Below are 17,332 nucleotides of genomic sequence, written 5' to 3'. Positions count from 1 at the left end.
CCTCTAGACTGTGAGCTCACTGTGGGCAGGGAATGGATCTGTTTAGTGTTATATTGTAGTCTCCCAAGCGCTTAGTTCAGTGCTCTGCACGTAGTAAGCGCTCAATAAATACGATCGACTGACTGGCTGAATGGGAACTGTCGTGGTGCCGGTGGGTTGCACAGCACACGTACACTCTCTGTTTCCTGTTGGCAGACATGTTCTCACTGGAGCACAGCTAGGCAGGAAGGAGTGCACTGGAAGAATAACTTTCATAGTGGATAGAGCACGGGCCTGAGAGTCAGAAGGTCATGGGTTCTAATCCTGACTCCACCACCTGTCTGCTGTGTGACCTCGGGAAGTCACATCACTTCTCTGTGCCTCATTTATCTCATCTGTAAAATGGGGATTGAGATTGTGAGCCCCACATGGGACAGACCTGATTTGCTTGTATCCACCCCAGCGCTTAGTGTAGTGCCTGGCACATAGTGAGTGCTTAACAAATACCATCATCATCATTATTATTATTATTATCCCAAAGCAGACACTTTCCAGCCTCTCTAGTTTAAAGCTACAGTGACCAGGAGCACAGTGTAGTGATTCTGAACCTTGGAACTGAGAGGAAGAAGATTTTCTCATGGGTGGACACTGAAGGTGAGGTGGGAGAGCGTTCCAGAAAGGGCCTTATCTGAGCAATGGCTCGGTGGTGCGAGAGAAGAAGGTCAAGGACAGTGAAATTAGTGAATTTAGACCATGGTGGGGATCACAAGCAGCTGCGTTTTGGAACTATGAAGGCCAAAAGGTAAGAGGAGAAACTTGAAGTCCCTAGTCAGGAGGATTTTATTTGATCTGACTTCCACTGGGAGCCACTATAATTGTCAGAGCGAGGAAGTTATATAATCAGGATGACATTTGAAGAAGCTAGTAACGGTGAGATCCAAATAACTGAAGGGTTGTTTGGGGGGAAATCAATCACCACGACTTTTGGGAAAAAAGATAAGAGCAATGCATTCAAAGTCCATAAAGGCCTCAGTGAAATATTAAACATTCTTACGCTGGAGTTCACATCAGAAGACCCTTAAAGCTCTATTTTTCAATGATTTTGATAGAATTCAGAGTACAGGTCAGAAAAGTAAATGTTTTCAGCTCCGTCTCTCCAGTTGACCAAACTAAATATCCCAGGGATCCACTCATTAAGGGTCATTGAAATCGATTTTGGTGTCTGAAGTAGGGTCCTTGTGATTAATGAAAGCAGAAAGAGTTCGAGATTACTTGTGTGGTTATGTTGGTGAATGTCTTACACTGTAATGTGCTTTGAGATATTTTGGGTGAAAGGAACTAGTATGCAAAAAAAAGGAAACATTTTCTACTGTGCTAAATATATGATACAAAATCCAGCAGTTCTGAGAGGTGCCGCTTTACAAGAGCTGAGAATTTTTTATTATCTGCCTACTTAAAGGGCTTATAAAATTCAGCACTCAGAATACAGATCACAGTCTGCATGCAGAGCTCCCCAAGTGAATTTGTTATTTGCATCAAGCTAACAGTCAGAGCCCTAAAATCCAGAACATGTGCACCACAAGCTCCATGAACTGTCAGGAAAAGGCTTCAGTGTTAATGGAACTTAATTCACAGCCCAGAAATGGTGGAATTGATCAGCTCCTCTTAGCTACTCACAGTGGCTGTGGTTCCTCCACCGAAGAAATCAGAGACTCCCAATAATAATAATGATATTTGTTAAGCGCTTACTATGTGCCAAGCACTTTTCTAAGCCCTGGACTATGTACAGGGTAATCAGGTTATCCCAGGTGGGGCTCACCGTTTTGATCCCCATTTTACAGATGAGGCAATAGAGGCTCAGAGAAGTGAAGTGACTTGCCCAAAGTCACACAGCTGACAAGTTGCGGGCTGCTTCTAGAAGAGTTGGGACTCTTAAGTCTGTGGCTTAAGCCTTGAATCACTGATGGAGGAGAGGGAGTGAGAGATGGAGAGACAGAGAAAGAGAAGAGAGAAAGATAATCTTACAGCTCATTCACTACTTACCTGCTGAAATGAGTCCATTTTGCTCATCCAGGTCAAGTGACTTTATCTCCATGGAGATGTTCCTCTGAAAGTGAGCCTCAGTTGATTGGGCTTTTAAGGGAAGGAGAAAAGATGCTACCGAAAACAGTTAATTGACCTCACAGTTATTAAAGAGCCTTCTATTGAAACTCAGAACAAACCTCTCAGGTTTGAAAAGCTCGTCATGATTTCCCAGTTCCACGGATCGCTCAGATCCCCTGGCCTCATTCACTGGTCGCCGGAGGGAATGAAATGGGTTGAAGTGGCAGGATATGGAGACTTGACCTGTTTGGTGGTTTAGCCCCTTGGCGCTGATGTAACCTGCTCTCTTTACAGGGTACTGAAGAACTTGAAGTGCGGATTCTGGTACAGGTTCGGCCAGGCCAAGATATCAGGTGTGTACAAAAGGCAGTTTTTCAGCACAACAATCACCAGGGCCCAGATAATAATAATAATAATAATAATAATAATGATATTTGTTATGCACTTACTATGTGTCAGGCACTGTTCTAAGCCCTGGGATAGATACAAGCAAATTGAGTTGGACACAGTCCCTTCCTCACAGTCTTAATCCCCATTTTATAGACGAGGGAACCGAGGCACAGAGTAGTTAAGTGACTTGCCCAAGATCCCACGGCAGACAAGTGGCAGAGCCAGATTTAGAACCCATGACCTTATGACTCCTCAGGCCCTTGCTCTATCCATTAGGCCAGATGAGTGTAACTTCCCCTCCTGGGTTGCCAACCATCTGTAAATGCATGGACAGCCCCCAGAAATGGTTTAAAATTGGATGTGTCTGTTAAGCCTGTAAAAATATATCCCTGTCAGTAACACCAGGGAAGCAGCCAGAGGAATTCTGTTTGCTCCGGACCACAGCCTGGTGGCTTCCTCACACCTCCAGTTCTTGGAAGAGCTGAGGAAGGAGGCAGTGGGCTGACCAGTACAGCTCTCCTTAACCAGTCAATGGAGGGAGTGGCAGTGGCTACCCCAAAATTTGAGCCATCCGGCTTCTCCTCTTTCCCTGTGCCCCGGGCCTGGACTGCAAATCCCTTAACATCCCCATCTCGGGTCAGATGCCCCCTCCCCTCCCCTTTCCACCTTGACTGCCCCCATTCCCCACCTAATTTTTTGCACCTGGCTTTTCATTTCCCACAAAGTCTACTCCTGTTTGCTGGAAGCTTGGCATCATCTAGATGAGAGCCAAATCGGTGCCATAACCGATGCCCAATTTCCGTCTTGTAATTATGTAAAACAATTTCAATAAAAAGTTTGAAAATCATTTTTTTTCCATATCGCGTGTAAAGATTTTCTCAGCAGCTGGGGCATTCCTAATCCTTGCAGCTCCCCAGAGCTTGAGTGAGAAGCAGCGTGGCTTAGTGGAAAGAGCCCGGGCTTGGGAGGGAGAGGTCATGGGTTCTAATCCCGGCTCTGCCACTTGTCAGCTGTGTGACTTTGGGCAAGTTGCTGAACTTCTCGGTGCTTCAGTTACCTCATCTATAAAATGGGGATTAAGACTGTGAGCCCCACGTGAGACAACCTGATTACCTTGTATCTACCTTAGCGCTTAGAAGAGTGCTTGGCACATAGTAAGCACTTAACAAATACCATTATTATTATTGAATGTCATCCCAGACCAGGAGGATTGAGAGCAGGAGCAGCAGGAAGGAGTTTGAAGAGTGCATTTCCCTATCTTTCGTCCACTGTGCCCAGTGACTACCTGCCACTCTTCAGCCGCCTTCCTCTCTAAAAGCCGTTCTCGCCTACACACTCCCCGTCAGGTCCGAAGGTGATTTTCCCTCACCAGAAGAGGTGCAGAATAATTGCACTGGGCAGACACTGTTAGCCCTGCCCAAATTTCATATGCCCCTAGCAGTTTGCCTTGGAGCGACCCAACCCTTGCCCATCCCTCTAGCAGACTTGTCTTTTTTTAAATCTCAAACTTCTACAAAGTAGCCATGGCGATATTAAGCAGTTTTATCTTACCCCTTCTCCCGGACCCTACCTATCCCAGGTGGACATGTAAAGGGGCATTGAAATGGCCAAAAGACAAGCAGGTGGCCATGTGACTGGGTAATTCACAAGCTGGACCGTTAGCTCCTGCGTAGTCAAGAGTTGACTGTAGTCATAAACCCCAGGTAACGGCGGCTGTATTCCCACTACTTGCAATAACCGCAGATACAGGCGAGATGTTTTCAGAGTGATATTTGGCTCAACCCAAGGGAAATTTCCAGCTTGTGGTTTATGAACTGGTAATGATTTGGCATGGGCTTGTAAAACACATTGCGGAGATGAAGTGTTACATAAACGCAAAGTAATTAGAAGGCCAGGTCCTGCTTCAGTCTGCCCTGCAGCAGCTCGGTCATTAAGAATGCGATTTCATAACTAAGAATGAGTAATAAACGATGGGGATTTTGCTCCCTCTCTGCTTAGCCTGCATCCACATTTTTCCTGTGGTGAAACTTTTCTCTGAAGAAATGGCAGCCTTGCCAGTCCAGGGATGGGAGGCCTCACTGTGATCTTTGTGTCTTCGCTCTGTGGCTTTCAGACCCATCGGCCATGACATTAAGCGAGGAGAGTGTGTACTGGCCAAAGGAACCCACATGGGCCCATCAGAGATTGGTCTCCTAGCAACTGTAGGGGTTACAGAAGTAGAAGTGAACAAGTTTCCGGTGGTTGCCGTCATGTCAACGGGGAACGAGGTAAGAAATGAAATTCCTTAAACTGATGCTCTGTAAGTGTGTCCACGGCGTGTGAGCCCGTCACGTGTGCGGTTGGTTTGAGTATACCTTCCTTACGTCTAGTGCATCCATGTTGTCGTTATGTGAGTACCCCCTGTTTGAGATGTTGTGTGTGTGTGTCTGTCTTGTGTGCTCCCATTGTGTATATGCCTGCTCTGTGTCCACTGTGCTTAAGTTTGCAATGTGTGGGTCTGTTGAGGGTGTTCATTTTGAGCATGTGGATGGGTGTGAGTGTGTTTGATGATCCTGTGTGAATGTTTGAACGATAGTTCTTCTACTTAGGTGGGTGCCTTTTGGCAAGAACAATTGAGCGTGACCAAAAAAAAAAAGAGTCGAAGAGCTTCTTTGTAATCTAGCACCGATAACATGAAAGAGAATGTACCCCACTATCAGGGTGAATTCTTCTCCAGCAATTAGGAGACAGCTGGTTCTTCCTTTCTGTAGAGGGAAGTAATCAATCTGTCATATTTGTTGAGCATATACTGAGTGCAGAGCACTGTACTAAGCACTTGGGAGAGTACAGAGTAACTGAGTTGGTAGACACGTTTCTTGCCTACAGTGAGCTTAAAGTCTGAGGCCTAAATAGTGTGTCCATTGGCCTCCTCTTGGGTTGATCACGTCCCAGGAGACAGGTTACTTCCCAAACAGATACAGTGCTGGTCTAATCTATCCTGGGCCATCTATTAAATTAAATTGTTGCAGGGGAGTGGTCCAGTGAGCTTGCTCTGAGCAGAATAATAATTGTGGTACTTGTTAGGTGCTTACTCTGTGCCAGGCACTGTACTAAGCACTGGGGTGGGTACAAGAAAATTGGGTTGGACACAGTTCCTTTCCCACTTGGGGCTCACGGTCTTAATCCCTGCTTTACAGATGAGGTAACTGAGGCCCAGAGAGGTGAAGTGACTTGACCAAAGTCACACAGCAGGCAAGTAGTGGAGTCGGGATTAGAACCCAAGTCCTTTTTACTCCCAGACTTGTTCTCTATCCACTAGGCCATGCTGCTTCTCAGTACGGACAAACCTGAGCCAGCAGCATCCGGCTCCCATTCCCTCCCTTCTCGCCGGGAATAGGGCCACCGTCCCTCATCCTCATCCCCACCCTCGGGGCCTGTGAGGCGTCAGGGAAAACCATGGCACCAGACGAGTTCACTGGCATCAAATCCTCTGCCCAGCATCCGGGCCGCCCGGGGTGGCAGTGTACTGAGAGGCAAGGAACCATGTGGCGGCTGTTTTGAAATGCTAGGACTGCCTCCCTCTCCTTACTTAAAGGTGCCGGGACCCCTGATGCTCATAAAAAAATGGGGCCAAACATTGTTCCCAGCCTGATCCAGAGGCCGAATTAAGCTTATGACGTTGCTTATGAGAGCTCGTGGACACCCTACTCCAAAGAGACAGACAGACCCCAAAATAACAATAACAATAATGGTGGTATTTGTTGAACACTTACTATGTGCAGGGCACTGTCTCTCATGGAAACTAAAGGCAGTCCTGCAGAGGCAGAAAGAGGCAATAAGGAAATAAATACTCTCTCCAAAGTTTTAAATCATCATCATCAATCGTATTTATTGAGCACTTCCTATTTGCAGAGCACTGTACTAAGCGCTTGGGAAATTCATTCATTCATTCAATCGTATTTATTGAGCGCTTACTGTGTGCAGAGCACTGTACTAAGCGCTTGGGAAGTATAAGTTGGCAACATATAGAGACGGTCCCTACCCAACAACGGGCTCACAGTCTAGAAGGGGGAGACAGACAACAAAGCAAAACACATTAGCAAAATAAAATAAATAGAATAAATATGTACAAGTAAAATAAATAGAGTAATAAATATGTACAAGCATATATATATATATATATATATATATATATATATATAAATGTCCTTAAGCCTTGGAAATTATTTTACTTGTGCATATTTATTCTATTTATTTAGAATAAATAGAATAGAGTAATAGATAGAGTAATAAATACGCACAAACATATATATATATATATATATATATATATATATATATATATATATAAATGTCCTTAAGCCTTGGAAATTCATTTTCTTTCCCTATCACCATTCTCATTTTCCCCTGGACAAATGGGAATATATCCATTCTGGTTCTAGGAGCTAAAAGCAGCCGTGCACATGAGATTACCTGTGTTTGATGTGCCAGCCAAATCATTGTTGTCACTGCAGACGTTACCCTGAAACTGTGTTTTCACTGTCCACACCTTCGCTGGCATAGAGAACAGAGTATTGGCTCAACCCATTTTCAATACCGATTAGCTTTTGGATCGTTTAAATACCCCAAGGACTACATAATTTGACCAGTCATTGAAGAAATTTCTGGTCAACAGTGTGAGTTAGGAGCAAATGAAACTTTTTGTTTCCTAATTTGTAGTCAGGCCTGGGTCAGGAGGACAAAAATCTCTAAGTTTGTCAAGCAAAAAGGCTGCTTTCCCCTTTTACTGTTCTGGCTGCTCCCTTTGAGAATGTGACTGCTGTGATTCTGTGCTGTATGGGACATGCCCTCCTAGAAACTCCAGTGCAAAAAGACTCTGTAGGTCAGAATTTCAAAATATTTTACTTGTATTTCAGAATACTCTCAGGCTATTGAATCTAAAGTGTGTACACTCGTAAATACACAGGAGAGGGGAAGAGGAAGGAGAATATCCATCTCTGAGAATCCTTTCTTTCTGCATTTTCCAATTTGTTTTTAATTTGTAGCTTTAACCCTGTATTATCTCAGATGGGGTTATGGTGTCGTTAATTGCCCGGAAGCAAACATCCTTCCTCCCACTAGGAAAGGATGCCTTTTCTTAATGGACAGGTTAGCGCTCCTCGTTTGAAACTCATTTATTATTTCAAGGGCATGTCTCCTCCTGTGTCCCCCCACCCCCCAACCCCGCCCCGAGGTGCCTGGGGAAATATTCTCAGGCCTGCTGACTCTGGATCCTCTCTGATGTGCTAATTATGGTACTTATTAACTGCTTACTATATGTCAAAAACTATTCTAAACACTAGGGTAGACACAAGTTCATCAGATTGGACAGAGACCCTGTCCCACGTGGGACTCACAGTCTAAGTAGGAGGGAAAGAACTAAAGGAGTATCAGGTGGACGAAGCTGAAATATTAGTCTTACCGTTATTATTGAAATTGTTAAGCAGCGTGGCTTAGAGGAAAGACCATGGACTTGGGAGTCAGAGGCCGTGGGTTCTAATTTCGCCTCTGCCACTTTTGAGCTGTGTGACTTTGGGCAAGTCACTTAACTTTTCTGTGTCTCACTTACCTCTTCTGTAGAATGGGGATTAAGACTGTGAGCCTCATGTGGGACAACCTGATTACCTTGTATCTACCCCAGTGCTTAGAACAGTGCTTGGCACATAGTAAGCGCTTAACAAATACCATCATTATTATTATTATTATGACTATATGCGAAGCACTACTCTTATGGAAAACCACATTCCTTTAACTAGCTCCCCTCTCTCTCTAAAATTCCCTAATCAGCCTGGAGAAGGAAGGACTAAGACGCTCTGCCCAGGTATCCAGCATCTTTTGCGGACTGGAACCTTGTCTGTGACTCTCTGTTCTGCTCCTCTTCCTCAGCTACTTTAGCCATTTGATTGTCACATTCTCCTGCTGTAGAGACAAGAATGCCATCTTTGAATACCAGGGCTAACCATTTAGTGATGTGTAAAGGAGATGGGAGAGCTACAGAAAGGGAGAGGGGGTGGAAGGGGATGGGACAGCTTTGTTAAGTAAGGACTGCAGCTTCGTGCCCGAATTTTTAAAAATCATTTTGTGATTGTGGAGATGCATCAAGGTGATCCGAAAAGTTATTTCAGGGACTTTGTACAGTACACTTAACAATAATAACTTCATTTTATGTAGCTTCTCCTCGGGGTAGCGCAATGCTTGGTTAAAGTAATGTCATTAATCATTCCTGTACCCTTCTGAGGAAAATTATTCCTCTCCTATTTGCCGAAATCTGCTTGCCCATTCCAGGCACAGAGACACATACGCCTAGTCCCCGGAGCTGCCAAATGGGAAGAACTCCATAAAGGTCTCAGGGACCTTGCCCAAGGTTCCAGAGGGAGTCAGTGCCAGACACACTTAGCCCATCTGTCACTGCCCTTTAAAGTCTGATAGAAAAATGCCTCCCACCCTCTGAAGGTCTGAAAATTCATTGCTGGACTTAATAGACCTATTGCTTGCCTGGTGAGATAAATGATGTGATCCTTGGTGCTTGTTAAGAATGTGCAAACGAGTAAATGTATGGTAAACGCCACCTTCTCCACCCAGCTATTCATTCTTTTAGTGTAGCAATTTCCATTAATAGTCCACTCCCCTATGATCTATAATTCTTTTGTTATTTGTGTCCCCTTGGAAGCAGTAGGGATATCAACCGATCATTCGATGGTATTTATTAAGTGCTTACTATGTGCAGAACACTGTACTAACTAGAGTACAATGCAACAGAATTAGCAGGCATAGCTCCTTCCCATAATGAGCTTGCAGTCTAGAGGAGGAATGAGAAAGAATCAGTCTCTAGTATTTATTGAACACTTACTAGGACTGAATGCTTGGGAAAGTACAATAACACAGAGTTGGCAGACATGATCCCTGCGCACAAAATGCCCAAATCCCAAGACAGCTTATCCAACTTGTGCCAGCATCTTAATGGGAAAGGTGCTATTGCCCTCTTGCTCTTCAAAAGCAAAGTTAAGGATGGTGGAAATATAAACACCTCCAGCGTGGGGCTTTAGGAAGTTACCACATCATTGACCGGTGGTCAGTTAAAACCAGAAAAAGAGGTCGATATTAGCATTTTGCATTCTGCCCCGAAACCCTCTCTAACCACAGAGTTGACCCCGGACTGTGGCCTCAGTTGGCCGTGATGACCGGCTGCATTGGCATCGGATGAGTAACCGAAGGGGGGAAATAATAGTAATGATAATTCAGGTCATTGTTAAGCACATACTATGTGCCAAGCACTGGGGTAGATACAAGATAATCAGGTCGGGCATAATCCCGTCCCACATGGGGCTCACGGTCTAAGTAGGAGAAAGAATAGTTATTGAATCCCAATTTTACAGATGACGACAGTGAGGCACAGAGAAATTAAGTGACTTACCCTAGATCACACAGCAGGCAAGTGGCAGAGCCAGAATTAGAACCCAGGTCCTCTCATGCCCAGAGACCACACTGTTTCTCTATCCCAGGACTGCAGGAACAAGCCGATCAAAATCGGTCCCCCAGCCTGATGCCAATGTACTTGGTCGACAGAGCTTCAGCTTTTATTATTAATAATAATAATGGTATTTGTTAAGCGCTTAACTATATGCCAGGCACTGTTCTAAGCCCTAGGGTGGATACGAGCAGGTCGAGTTAGGCACTGTCTCCGTCCCACGTAGGGCTCAAAGTCTCAATCCCCATTCTACAGATGAGGTAACTGAGGCCCAGAAAAGTGGAGTGATTTGCCCAAGGTCACACAGCAGACAAGCAGCAGAAAAGCAGTTGCTTTTCTGACCTAATCCCAAAGTGTAACCTTAGGATATCACTGAGAAGCAAGGAGGAGGAAAAGGGAGATTAGGATTTGGCCTAGAAATCCCTTATGGGATCCCTAAAAATAACAATAAAAATGGATTTGTTAAGCGCTTACTCTGTGTCAGGCACCGTATACTAAGAACTGGGGTGAATATGTGCAAATCATGTTGCACGCAGTCCCTGTCCCACATGGGGCTCACAGTCTCATTCCCCATTTTACAGATGAGGTAACCGAGGCCCAGAGAATAATAATTATGGTATTTGTTAAGTGCTTACTATATGCCAAGCTCTGTTCTAAGCGCTGGAGTAGCTACGAGGTAATCAGGTTGTCCCACGTGGGGCTCACGGTCTTAATCCCCATTTTACAGATGAGGTAACCGAGGCCCAAGGCTACACAACTGACAAGTGGCAGAGCTAGGATTAGAACCCAACCCATGACCTTCAGGCTTCCAGGCTGTGCTCTCTCCACTACGCCATGCTGCTTTTCATGCTTGGGACCAGTTTCACTCCTTCCTCTCCATCCGGACGGCTACCATGTTCATTCACTCACTTATCCTATCCTGCCTTGATTACCGTATCAGCCTCCGTGCTGACCTCCCTGCCTCTCATCTCTCCCCACTCCATTCCATACTTTGCTGCCCGGATTATTTTTGTACAGAAACGTTCAGTCCATGTTTCCCCACTCCTCAGGAGCCTCCAGTGGCTGCCCATCCACCTCCATATCAATCTCCTCGTCCTTGACTTTAAAGCAGTCGATCACCTGGCCCCCTCCTACCTCACCTGGCTACTCTCCTACTACAGCCCAGCATGCGCACTTCATTCCTTTAATGCTAACCTTTTCACTGTACCTCAATCTCATCTATCTCGCCACCAACCTCTCGCGCACGTCCTGCCTCTGGCCTGGAACGCCCTCCCCCCTCAAATCCGACAGACAATGACTCTCCCCCTATTCAAGTCTTCCTCCAAGAAGCCTTCCCTGACTAAGCCCTCTTTTTCTTTTCTTCAGCTCCCTTCTGCATCTCCCTGACTTGGTCCCTTTATTCATCCCCCCTCCCCAAACCACAGCGCTTATGTACGTAAGAGAAGCAGCGTGGCCTAGTGAATAGAGCCCCGGCCTGAGAGTCAGAAGGCTCTGGGTTCCAATTCCGGCTCTGCCACTTGTCTGCTGTGTGATCTTGGGCAAGTCACTTAACTTCTCTGGGCCTCTGTTACCTCATCTGTCAAATGGGGATTAAGACTGTGAGTCCCTCGTGGGACAGGGACATTGTCCAACCCGATTACCTTGTAATAATAATAATAAAGATGGCATTTATTAAGTGCTTACTTTGTGCAAAGCACTGTTCTAAGCACTAAGGAGGTTACAAAGTGATCAGGTTGTCCCACGGGGAGCTCACAGTCTTAATCCCCATTTTACAGATGACGAACTGAGGCCCAGAGAAGTGTAGTGGCTTGCCCAAAGTCACACAGCTGACAATTGGTGGAGTCAGAATTTGAGCCCATGACCTCTGACTCCAAAGCCCGTGCTCTTTCCACTGAGCCACACTGCTTCTCTACCCCAGAGCTTAGAACAGTGCCTGGTACATAGTAAGCGCTTGATAAATAACCATAAAAATCTGTAATTATTTATATTAATGTCTGCCTTCTCCCCTAGACTGTAAACTCACTATGAGTGGGGAAGGTGTCCGCTAATGCTGTTGTACTGTGCTCTCCCAAGTGCTTAGTCCTGTGCTCTGCACATAATAAACACTCAATAAATACTCTTATTTGATTAATCAGATTCATTTTCATCAAATCAGTCATGGTGGTTTCTCCTTGTCATACCTACAGTTTTAATGGCTGCCAGATGGATAATATTTCTGAAAAGGGTCTGTTTCACAGTAAGTGCTCAATAAATACGAATGGATGGATAGTTGGATGGATGGATGGATGAATGAATGAATGGATACTGTTAGCTGGGGTTCTTCGTTCCAGTAGGGCTGCTATAACTTCGTAGATGGCCATGGAGATTTCTCAGATCTTCAGTAACTTGAAATTGACTTTTTGGGTTCTGATACGGTATAGCTTATGTTGGGAGCCATTGATCAGTACAGGGCTTGGTACTTTGCATACCCAAAGTGATCCCGATGTCTCTCACATCATACTGATGGATAGTAATATAATATGGGAGATGCCATTGTTTAGACCTTGAGTACATCAGTGATGTCTTTCTTTTACTGGGGAGGCCGAAAAGAGCATTGGTAACAGCGTGGCTCAATGGAAAGAGCACAGGCTTTGGAGTCAGAGGTCATGGGCTCAAATCCTGGCTCCGCCAATTGTCAGCTGTGTGATTTTGGGCAAGTCACTTAGCTTCTCTATGCCTCAGTTCCCTCATCTGTAAAATGGGGATTAAGACTGTGAGCCCCCCGTGGGACAACCTGATCACCTTGTAACCTCCCCAGTGCATAGAACAGTGCTTTGTACATAGTAAGCGCGTAATAAATGCCATCATTATTATTATTAATTGGCACATCCCCTCTCAGGGTTACACCTGGAGAGTTTCCAGTCCTCTACCAGTCTCGACTGTGGGAGGGAGAGTCAAGCAGAGGCCTACCGGTTCCATTCCTAGCTTGGGCAGTGGCTAGCGAGTGGAAGGCAATCTGCTACAAGTCAAAACTCACCTGTGCCGGGCAGCAGCGGCATGAGAGAGAGTCGAGGGCGGAGACTGAGGTTGACTGCATGGAAGACGGCGATGTTAAACAACTTCCAGATTTTTACCAAAAAAATTCTATGGATTCACTACCAGAACGGGGCAATGGTTCTGTTAGTATGTTTGGTTTTGTTCTCTGTCTCCCCCTCTTAGACTGTGAGCCCACTGTTGGGTAGGGACTGTCTCTATATGTTGCCAACTTGTACTTCCCAAGCGCTTAGTACAGTGCTCTGCACACAGTAAGCGCTCAATAAATACGATTGATTGATTGGGAGAGATATCCATGGTGCCGCTATGAGTCAGAAACAACTCGATGGCATAAGACAAGACAAGGCATATCCGTTGAGCTGAAATAGATCATCGATATTTAGCTTTCCAATCCTATTAGGACCAGGGCCTTTTTTCTATGTTTTGGCAAACTACCCTTCTACGCATTAGTATCTCCCATTGATAATCAACCTGATGGACTTTGGAGTCGACATCCAAAGCTTTTTATTATTTTTCTTTCTCTTTCTCATTATTTTATTTTTTCTTTCTTTACGTGTCATCACCGAGGCGTAGATGCTAATAATGACAGCTTACACTTTAGAAGCGCAGGTAGGATCACTAGTTGATCACTTAGGGTTCCAGGCAGATTTACAGTGTTCGTAGGATATGAACGGTCTAACTGGCAATCCCACACTGAAGTAACAAAACTCCAAAGAGGAATGCCTCTCCAGAAAAAGATGGATCGGGTCCCTTTCTGAGCGAGCTGTCCTCCAACCAGTAGCCCAGCTTTGCCCAAGGCCAGGCTCTTGACTCCATTCCTGGCCAGATCATAAGCAACAGTGCCATCCTTCTTTGGAAACAACTGTGGTTAAAGCCGGCATGTAATGTATTGCTGGCCCATGACCCTATTAAATGGCCATTTTCTCTGTATTCATCAGTTTTCTATTTGTTATAGCACCCCAAGAATAAAGTTCATTAAGCAGAGTCATTTGAGGAGCCAGTTTGGAGTTTGGCAAGACAGTCAGTATTTAGTTTACCTTTTCTAGCCCTTTTCCTGTCTTCAGTTGCCCAGGTGTCACGGAACACTGCTGCTGCCCCATTAATCAATCAGTCGCATTTATTGAGCGCTTACTGTGTGCAGAGCACCATTAGTGATCGAAGATTAAGCTACTCGAAAAGGATGTTTTCTTAAGGCAGGGAAGAGGGTCTCTCACATCAGTGGGGCTTGCTAATGAATTGTTTTTGCAAAAGTGGTGCTGAGCCATCCACATTCTTTTCCCAGGTCTCCCCGTAGTCAGCAGCACATATTGCAAGTGTCTGATCTGCAGTCTGTGGCTACAGAGCAGAACATCTCTGTACATGCTCTGCAGTGGGCAGACAGGACTGTCTCCTTATCAGCTTTTGTGCCAGCATTGAGACTGACCCTCGCTTCCACTATGCCGGGCTATGCCGAAATATTTACTCTGAACTGAGGGGATGCTCCTATATAGGCAGCACAGTTGGGCATGTGAATCGTATGAAGTAAATTGGACTTTAGGTGGCTGGAAAGGTGGTTAACTGAAAAACTAAAGATGTTCTGAAAGGGTAAAAGTGGATGGAGAAAGGGGTAATGCAACAAAATAGACAAGAAGAAGCACACAAACCTGAAAAACGAGAGGAAATCGATTCAGAATTCAAATTCTGAATTTCTCTGTCTCTCACCCACACTCACACATACATGAGCATTTAACAAATACCACGATTTCTATTATGTTATGATTAATTGAGCCATCATTTTCTCTCTGAATGAATGAAAAGAAAGCCTCACTCTCTCAGTGTGTGTTTTAGTCAGTGGAATCTCCTTCCAGGACTGCAGGTTGTGTTGAACCAGAAGTCTGATTATGTGGGGTTGTCTGTTTGACATTACAGCTGCTGAACCCCGAGGATGACCTCCTACCAGGGAAGATCCGAGACAGCAACCGCTCGACTCTCCTAGCAACAATTCAGGAACATGGATACCCGACCATCAATCTGGGAATTGTGGGAGACAAGTAAGTGCTGCCTGTTGGTCTGACATTCACCCTCTAAGGGCTTGTGGATCCGTGCCTTTTGGAGACCCAGGGAGTGGCTTCAAAGAGACAGGAAACCAGGTCCCTGGGTATGTATTAAGTGCTTGGGAGAGTACAATATAACAATAGACAGACACATTCCCTGACCGCAGGGAGCTTACAGCCTTGAGGCCGCCCAGGAGAAAAAGGATTCTTTTAAATTCAACATATAGAAACATGTGATGTCTCTGTAATCCAATTTCAGTGTCGAGCGTTCAGTGTTCAGATCCCTTTTGTTGTCGTCTTATGCTATCGAGTTGTGTCCGACCCATAGTGAAGCCACGGACACATCTCTCCCAGCCCCATCTCCATCTGCAATCATTCTGGTAGTGTATCCATAGACTTTTCTTGACGGAAGCGGTTTACCATCGCCTCCTTCCGCGCAGTCAACCTGAGTCTCCCCCCTCGACTCTCTCCCAGGCTGCTGCTGCCCAACACAGGTGAGTTTTGACTTGTAGCAGATTGCCTTCCCCTCATTAGCCACTGCCCAAGCTAGGAATGGAATAGGTAGGCCTCTACTTGACTCTCCCTCCCATAGTCGAGACTGGTAGAGTACGGGAAACTCTCCGGGTGAGAGCCTGAGAGGTGCAGATCCCTTTTATGTTCAGTAAAATGAAAGTGACAGTAATGCTGAGGGGGGCGAGGTGGGGCTTGCAAGTCTTCCTTGCCCAAAGTGCCAAAATACGTGCACAATGCTGCAGGAAATCAGTGCAGAAGTGTACCCTTCCCCACATCACCAGAGCAGGGAATCTGCGGAACAGGAAGTACAGGAATCAGTCCCACAGCAGCAGCCTAATAATGTATGTTGCCTGCTGTTTAATCAGTCAGTGAATCAGTCAATCAGTAGTATTTATCGAGCATCATCTGAGTCACGAATGATCTTCTTCTTGCCAAATCCAACGGCGCCTACTCCATCCTAATCCTCCTTGACCTCTCAGCTGCCTTCGACACTGTGGACCACCCCTTCTCGTGGAAACATTATCTAATCTCAGCTTCGCTGACACTGTCCTCTCCTGGTTCTCCTCATCTCTCTCTGGCTGCACATTCTCTGTCTCTTTCACGGACTCCTCCTCTGCCTCCCACCCCCTAACTGTGGGGGTCCCTCAAGGTTCAGTTCTGGGTCCCCTTCTATTCTCCATCCACACCCACTCCCTTGGAGAACTCATTCACTCCCATAGCTTCAACTACCACGCCTGTGCAGATGATACCCAAATCTACCTCTCCAGCCCTGATCTCTTTCCTTCTTTGCAGTCTGGCATTTCTTCCTGCCTTCAAGACATCTCTACTTGGATATCCTGTTGTCACCTCAAAGTTGACATGTCCAAAACAGAACGCCTTATCTTCCCACCCAAACCCTGTCCTTCTTCTGACTTTCTCATCACCGTAGACATTGCCACCGTCCTTTCTGTCTCACAAGCCCGTAATCTTGGTGTGATCCGAGACTCCTCTCTCTCATTCAACCCACATATTCCATCCACCAGTAAATCCTGTGGGTTCAGCCCTTCCCTCTCCACCCAAACTGCTGCCGTGTTAATACAATCATTTATCCTATCCCAACTTGATTACTTTATCAGCCTCCTTAATGACCTCCCTGCCTCCTGTTTCTCCCCACTCCAGTCTGTTGTCCGGATCAATTTTGTACAAAAACATTCAGTCCATTTTTCCCTACTCCTCTAGAACTCCCAGGGGTTGCCCATCTTCCTCCACATCAAACAGAAACTCCTTACAGTCAGCTTTAAAGCACTTAATCACTTTTCCCCCTCCTACCTCACCTTGCTATTCTCCTACTACAACCCAGCCCTCTCACTTCATTCCTTTAATGCCAACCTCCTCACTGTACCTGGATCTCATCCATTTCACCACCGACGTCATGCCCACATCCTGCCTCTGATCTGGGACGCCCTCCCTTTTCACATCCATCAGACAATTACTCTCCCCACCTTCAAAACCTTATTGAAGACACGTCTCCTCCAAGAGGCCTGCACTCACTAAGCCCTCATTTCTTTTTCTCCCTCTCCCTTTTGTGTCACCCTGACTTGGTCCCTTTATTCGTCATCCCTTTATTTGTGGAGGTGAAGTGAGTTGCTAGAGAGCCTTGAAGCCAGTTATGAGGAGTTTTTGATTATTTGAGTAGAGAAGCAGCGTGGCTCAGTGGAAAGAGCACAGGCTTTGGTGTCAGAGGTCATGGGTTCAAACTCCGGCTCCGCCAATTGTCAGCTGTGTGACTTCGGGCAAGTCACTTAACTTCTCTGTG

The 17,332-nt window shown here is 45.7% G+C and overlaps 1 protein-coding gene and 2 non-coding genes across 7 annotated transcripts in view; 2 read left to right on the top strand and 1 right to left on the bottom strand.

Moving 5' to 3' along the window:
• Positions 1-17,332, top strand: part of GPHN (gephyrin) — a 720,134-nt gene that overhangs the window by 636,514 nt on the left and 66,288 nt on the right. For all 5 annotated transcript variants that reach the window (XM_038765627.1, XM_038765623.1, XM_038765626.1 and 2 more), the window contains 3 exons: positions 2,377-2,435; positions 4,586-4,739; positions 14,900-15,021. In XM_038765627.1, coding sequence (XP_038621555.1) covers positions 2,377-2,435; positions 4,586-4,739; positions 14,900-15,021 — 335 coding nt within the window. The remainder of the gene's footprint in view (positions 1-2,376; positions 2,436-4,585; positions 4,740-14,899; positions 15,022-17,332) is intronic.
• On the top strand, positions 12,827-12,964 carry LOC119944841. Its single transcript, XR_005455989.1, has one exon. It is a non-coding gene; the product is annotated as a small nucleolar RNA SNORA7 (small nucleolar RNA).
• LOC119944946 lies at positions 15,529-15,666 on the bottom strand. The gene has a single exon (XR_005456085.1). It is a non-coding gene; the product is annotated as a small nucleolar RNA SNORA7 (small nucleolar RNA).

Source organism: Tachyglossus aculeatus, chromosome 23, assembly GCF_015852505.1.
Source record: "Tachyglossus aculeatus isolate mTacAcu1 chromosome 23, mTacAcu1.pri, whole genome shotgun sequence".
Taxonomy (NCBI): Eukaryota; Metazoa; Chordata; class Mammalia; order Monotremata; family Tachyglossidae; genus Tachyglossus; species Tachyglossus aculeatus.
The sequence above is the reverse complement of the archived record's forward strand: the minus strand, read 5'-3'. Positions and strand labels throughout refer to the sequence as shown.